The sequence below is a fragment of the Caenorhabditis remanei genome, chromosome I (genome assembly GCF_010183535.1).
Source record: "Caenorhabditis remanei strain PX506 chromosome I, whole genome shotgun sequence".
NCBI lineage: Eukaryota > Metazoa > Nematoda > Chromadorea > Rhabditida > Rhabditidae > Caenorhabditis > Caenorhabditis remanei.
In genome coordinates, this window is record NC_071328.1 from 2,404,709 (window position 1) to 2,411,633 (window position 6,925).

Consider the following 6,925-nt stretch of genomic DNA (forward strand, 5'->3'; position numbering starts at 1 on the left):
TCACGAACTCTGTCATAACGCTGAAAACAGAAATTTACTGAAAAAAAGAAGGGAAATTAGGATAAAAAACGGGGACATAATGTAAGTCAGACAGCCAAAGACGTCTAAAGAATCTCTACATACATAATATAACATATTGACTATTTGGGTGGGCGGAGTCTGGAATGATAATGAATCACAATCGCACAGGAAACTAGATAGTGGGGAAAAGATAGAAAAAGCGGGAAAAAATTGAAATTTTTTTTTGGGATTTGTGAAATTTTACAAAAATTTTTATATGAAGCAATCGGATTGTGTGCGTGTGTGTGTGTCGTTTTACGGGGGGAGCCATCGGGTGATTTACAGAATCGGAATGTAGTTGTCAATCTTGGTGCGGTGTCGTTGCGAGATGCATTCGGCAATCCAGATGATGTTACGCATTTCTTGTTCCTAGAAAATGAAAAATTGAGTTTTAATGAGGAAAATGGGTCATTTTTGAGGTTTTTGGGGTGAATTTTTCCTAGGAAACATGTTTTTCGGAAAAATTAGAGGTTCGAAACGCAAAACTTTGAAGTTTAGACTAATATTGAGTGAGAAAATCGTCTTTTTTCAGGAAAATCATTCAAAACCATCATTTTTCTAGTTAAAAGAGGACGTAAGTCACTTTTTTTAAATTCAGATTCCGATACGTCAGAAATCTCGCAGAAAATTTCATTATTGACGCAAATGCTAAAAATCGCTTCATTAACCGTTCTCCTGACAATGAGCTTTGGTGGAAGAGTTTTTCCTCGCGGCCGTGTAGTCCTCTCGGACAAGATTTGGGCCCAATTCCTCGTTTTGTCACTTTTTCCATTAAATTCCGTGTTTTTTTCTATTTTTCTCGATATAAATTTTTAAAAACCACGGAAATTTGCTAGAAAAGATGAGAAAACGAGGAATTGAGCCAAAAATTTTGTCTTGTCCGAGAGGACTACACGACCGCGCGGAAAAACTCTTCCACATAAAAAGCTCATTTTGAGTCAGGAGAACGGGAATTGAAGCGATTTTCAGAATCTGCGACAATAATAAAAGTTTCTTTGAATTTTCTGAAATATCGGAATCTAAAAAAAAAGAAAAATATTTTTTGAAATATTTTGAGACGATTTTCAGTACCGGGATCTTGAATATTTCAGTCCAGTTTTCAGAGTACAAACCTTGAGCTTAATGAACGCGTAGAAGACTCCGAAATGGAACTGATGAAGATACGAGTGAACATTGAGTTTCACCTCGTGTTCAAAGAATTTATCCTCCAAAGTCTTCTCTCCTGGCCCATTTCCAGATCCTTCGAATAGTGGCTTATAGTCGGCGTAATACTCGCAAACTTGTTTCACTTGATCGTAATCATCGGCACGTGACAACGAGTTCAGTCCGTCCGGATACAGTTTTCCGCAACGTGGATACAACTTTTGACGATCGTCTTTGCTCAACTCGGTGTCAAATGAGTTGATGGTGATGATGATCGAACGACGATCCGCTTCGAACTGCAAGAATTTCAAAATTGCTTTTTTGTAGTCCTCGTGGACAAGTTTTCTAAATTTCTGGAGCTGTCTTGTTCACGAGGACTACACGAACATGGCTTCGAACTGCAAAATTTCAAAATCAGAAAGTTTAAGCCGTGTAGTCCTCGTGGACGACAAGAAATACCGATTTTCAAGTTTTAAAGCTTTGAAGCTGTCTTGTCCACAAGGACTACACGTAAAACACTACATATTTTCGCTGAAAAGTGCTGAAAATCAGTTTAAAAATCGCCATTTTCAAGATTTCGCTGGGTTCTCAAAAATTCCAGAGACAGCGATTTTCAGATATTATCGCAATCGGTATGAAAGACAATCGTGGCCTAGGATCCGACAACTCGGCCATCGTGATATCTCACCACGAAAATGACGTTTTTTGACACAAATTTTGAATTTTGTTGAATTTTTTGGTTTTTAAGCTATTTATCAAACAAAAAATAGCTTGAAAATCGAAAAATTTCAAAAAAAAATTCAAAATTTGTGTCAAAAACGTCATTTTCGTGGTGCGATATCATGATGGCGGAGTTGTCGCATCCTAGGCCACGACTTCTTTTTGTACAGATTTTGATAATAGTCTTGTCCACGAGGACTACACGAACATGGCTTAAACTGGAAATTTTGGAATTTGCAGTTCGAAGTCACCTGTCCTCTTGTCCACGAGGAGTACATTCCTGCAAAAACCGCTAGAAATCCTGAAAATCGGTATTTCTTGTCCACGAGGACTACACGAAGGTGACTTCGAACTGCAAATTTCAAAATTTCCAGTTCAAGCCATGTTCGTGTAGTCCTCGTGGACAAGACTATTATCAAAATCTGTACAAAAAGAAGTCGTGGCCTAGGATGCGACAACTCCGCCATCATGATATCGCACCACGAAAATGACGTTTTTGACACAAATTTTGCATTTTTTTTTGAAATTTTTCGATTTTCAAGCTATTTTTTGTTTGATAAATAGCTTAAAAACCAAAAAATTCAACAAAATTCAAAATTTGTGTCAAAAAACGTCATTTTCGTGGTGAGATATCACGATGGCCGAGTTGTCGGATCCTAGGCCACGATTGTCTTTCATACCGATTGCGATAATATCTGAAGATCGCTGACTCTGGAATTTTTGAGAACCTGGCGAAATATTTTCAGTGTAGTTCTCGTGGACAAGACAGTTTCAAATTTTTCGAAAAACCTCATTTTTCCCGGTAAAAACAGATGTTTTTTGCAAAAATTGCTCAATTTTCTCAAAAAAATGAGTAAAAACCATCGAAAATTCCCGATTTTCAGTCATTTCCAGCCATTTTCGTGATCAAACTTACAGCCAAAATGTCGCACATGACTTCAGCGGTCTTTCCGCCGAGTCCAGCGCAAAACTTGTAGAAATCCTCAATGTAGGCCTTGTAGAGAGTGTTACGGATGACTTCAACATTCATCTCGTCCAAATCTTGCTCGTTGATGCAGTCGACAAAGTAGTTGGCTGCAAAACCAGGGAGTTATAGCGTCAAAGGCACGCCAGATTCGAAAAAATGCGAAATTTCGAAGTTTTTAGAGCTTAAACCGGGTCAAGGACACGCCAGATTCTAAGAGAAACGCGAAAATCTGGAGTTTTTCGGAGCTGAAACCGTGTCAAAGGCACGCCAGATTGAGAGAGAAAAACGCGAAAGTTTGGGCTTCTTAGAGCTGAAAACGCGTCAAAGGTGCGCCAGATTCTTCAAAAAACACGAAATTTGGGGGTTCCCAGAGCTGGAACCGCGTCACAGGCACGCCAGATTCTAGGAAAAACCCGAAAATTTGGAGTTTTTGGAGTTGAAATCGCGTCGACGGCACGCCAGAATCTGATAAAAATGCGAAATTTGCAGTTTTTAGGGCTGAAACCGCGTCAAAGACACGCCAAAACCTCCAAAATGTCTCATTTTCGCGCCAACGTCACGCCATCCACTAACCCAATGGTGTGTCGACAAGAACGGCGTTGTAGAGCTCGGCGGGTGTCGACGCGATATGGATTGCCTCCATTTGTTCGAACGATCCGAGTGGATGACACTTGTTGATGAGCTCACTGATTGGACGTTGGTGAAGAGTTCCGGTGATCAACAGAATGATGTTGTCGATCATGTACGAGTAACTGGAAATGGATATGGATAGGGATAGGGGGGGCGGAGCTTCGGGAGGCGGAGTTTGGGGGGAAAGTGGGCGGAGCTAAGAAACCAAAATCCTGAGGCTCCGCCCACATTTGCAAGTTTGTCGCACAGTTCTCATGTGCAGAGCTAGCTGGAGAATCCTGCTACCGGGCAGTATTTAAGGCAAAGTGGGCGGAGCTTGCATAGACTCCGCCCATTTTCGCAAGTTTACCGCGCTTTGGCTCACAAACCAATTGGCTTTACTCCGCCTATTTCTGCAATCCTCACACGCATTCTTTTAGAAGTGGGCGGAGTCTCTCGTATTATGAGTTGAAAATATATCAAAATGTAGATCTCGGCGAGTTCTATGTCCGTGATCTACAACGGTGCCGGATGCCTATTCACAAATGTGCCGCGGGCCGGGCTAGAAAGGCTTTTTTGGCCGTTTTCACGGCCCGCGGCACATTAGCGAATAGCCATCCGACCCGTATTAGGTCACGAACATAGAACTCGCTGACAAGGGAAGTCTTTGGAGGCGCCACTTTCAAACGTTCTATAAATTTAGTCATAGGTACATTCGACTACGCAGATTCCATTTCTGCAGTCAAAATCTGCTAAATGGTTCTGTGAGCCGAGTTATCAGCTCTCAAACTTTTCATATGGTTAAGGTTTTTCACACGGAACTCCAAATCGGCGAATAGTGAACGCAAACCTGTTCACTTTTTTTCAACGTACGAGTGGTTCAGTAGTAGGGGTCGGTGTAGGGGGAAGTAAGGCCATGGTTCGGCCCCGACCCTCTTTTTTCTTTTTTGCTTTTTTATTTTATCGTTCTCTCACTTCATAAGTAACTGCAGTGAACTTTGTGAGGATTTTTCAAATAATATGGAAACTATCTCTGTAAACTTTCGTATGATATTCGTCATCCCTGGAGACAACATTAAACTGGCATCTTTGCTACTGATAATGTGTTTTCTATACTTTTTGAAAATGATGTAATCACTCTCGCCGTAAAACTCTTATACACATAAAAAAAAGCGATAAAATAAAAATTAGCAAAAAGAAAAAAAGAGGGCCGAGGCCGAACCATGGCCTTACTTCCCCTACTCCGACCCCCTACCACTGAACCACTCGTACGTTGAAAAAAGGTGAACACTTTTGCGTTCACTATTCGCCGATTTGGAGTTCCGTGTGAAAAACCTTAACCATATGAAAAGTTTGAGAGCTGATAACTCGGCTCACAGAGACATTTAGCAGATTTTGACTGCAGAAATGGAATCTGCGTAGTCGAATGTACCTATGACCAAATTTATAGAACGTTTGAAAGTGGCGTCTCCAAAGACTTCCCTTGTGAGATCTACATTTTGGTATATTTTTCAGCTCATAATATTCATTTTGAAACGAGTTCCGGGCCGGCCCGGTTTGCAAGCATGTAATTTCCTTTATCATCTTTACACATACGTGATATAATCCAAGAAAGTGGCAAGAGGCTCGAGAGCATTATTACGGAGATGAGTGAACTCGGTGACCAGCTTCTCCTTAAGCTTCTCATCGATGACTTGAACGGTGATCGCTCCCGGCTCGTTGGCCAAAAAGTTTCCGTAGTCCGTCGATTGGATGTGGAGTTTCAGGTCTGGAAATGTCAGAAAATGATATGAAAGCCGTCTGGATAAAACTGACACTGCGGTTTTTTTAATCTTCACGATGAGGCCAATGCAGCCGCGCTCTATTGACAAGAATGGTACTTTTTGCGCAGTTATGTGCCCGGGAGGCGTTGAGCGCCTCGCATTTTTTCAAGAAATTCGAAAATGCGGCGAGAGAGAGTGTGCGAATTGGAGAGACGCCGACACATTCTCTCGATTTTACACACTCTCTCTCGTCGCATTTTCGCCCATTTTGAATCCTTTCAGCGCCCAAAGCGCATCCATAGGCACATCCCTGTTTTTGCGTCACGGTGAACATTTGAATTCATATATATTAGCTCGGGGCACAGTTCTTGCAACTGCGCTCCACCGAAATTCCCTTGAAAAATGTCTCTTTTTCTCTGAGTCTCTCCATTTCGCACATTCTTTTCTTCAGTTTCGGTAGAGCGCGGTTGTAAGACGCGTGCCGTCAATAGAGCGCGGCTGCACTGATAACCCTGGGCTCATCTTGAATTTCTTTTCAAATGTTATCTATCATCAAAACTCATTTTGAATGCGCGGCAAACCTTGAATACAGATTCAGAATGGTCAATTTTCGTAGATTTTCTGGGTCTAAAATCACTTCTTTTTTCATTTGAATTCTGACGGTCACTGCAGAAAATTCTCGTGAAATTCCTCATTTTTTCAAGTGTTTATCGGATTTCCTTGGCTAAAACAGTCTCGATGCTGGTGATAAACATCGGAGTGTTTCAATAATCGAGATTTTTGGTCTCTTAATGAATTATGTGATAAGTTACTCAAAAATTAGTAATTTACGATAATTATTGTATGATTAGATAGCTGACGACGTGAGGATTCAGAATCCGGCGCGTTTCTGTCAAAATTAGAGTCGGAAAATCGGATTTTTTGTCTCTAATTGTACTATATAGCAATTTACTCAAACAACGGAGTGTTTCAATATTTTTAATAACGAAAAATCACATTTTCCAACTAAAATTTTTGCGAAAAACGCGTCAGATTCTGAATCCTCACGTCTTCAGCTTTCTTACCGTACAAGAAATATTGAAAACAATCAATTTTTGAATAAAGTTTATTTAAAGACCAAAAATCACTTTTTTTTTGAATTTCCGAGCCAAATTCCCTTACCTTCCAACGTCTCGCACTGCACCAAATTGGCGTAGTCCGATTGAGCCAAGAGCCCTCCCTTCAATCCACGTGTCAACGCCTCCAAATATCCGTGGTCAATGTTGAACAAGAACTCGCCCATTTTTTCGCAATCTAATACCCTAAAAAACCAATTTTCAGCGAAAAAAGCAGTGAAAATAACGTAAAAATCGAATGAAATGACAAAAAAATCAACTTTTCCAGCTGAAAACGGTTAAAAACAGTGAAAACGAGAGGTGAAAGAACAAAAATGGGTGACGAGTGGCGTGTTGTCCAAAGAGAGATCGATTCCTGGTCTCTAGCCGTGAGGCGTGTGCGGTGGGGCGCGTTTGCAGACTCCGCAATAAGAGCTTGTCGCCGCGAAGTTTGAAATGGGAAATTTGAGGATTTTAGCATGAAAATGCTGTTTTTTTCACCGAAAAGGGCGATTTTTGTGAGAAAAATTGTGATTCTCAGTTGAAAATTGTCGACAAATTTGAGTTTT

At 40.9% G+C, this 6,925-nt stretch overlaps 1 protein-coding gene across 1 annotated transcript; it reads right to left on the minus strand.

Annotated features, from left to right (window-relative positions):
• Window positions 1-339: 339 nt before the first annotated feature.
• GCK72_000320 (uncharacterized protein) lies at window positions 340-6,544 on the minus strand (the record flags this gene model as incomplete). Its single annotated transcript, XM_053722416.1, has 6 exons — window positions 340-429; window positions 1,173-1,499; window positions 2,840-2,997; window positions 3,464-3,642; window positions 5,096-5,267; window positions 6,424-6,544. The coding sequence occupies 6 exons, from the start codon at window positions 6,542-6,544 to the stop codon at window positions 340-342; spliced, it is 1,047 nt and encodes a 348-aa protein (XP_053591061.1).
• Window positions 6,545-6,925: the final 381 nt, after the last annotated feature.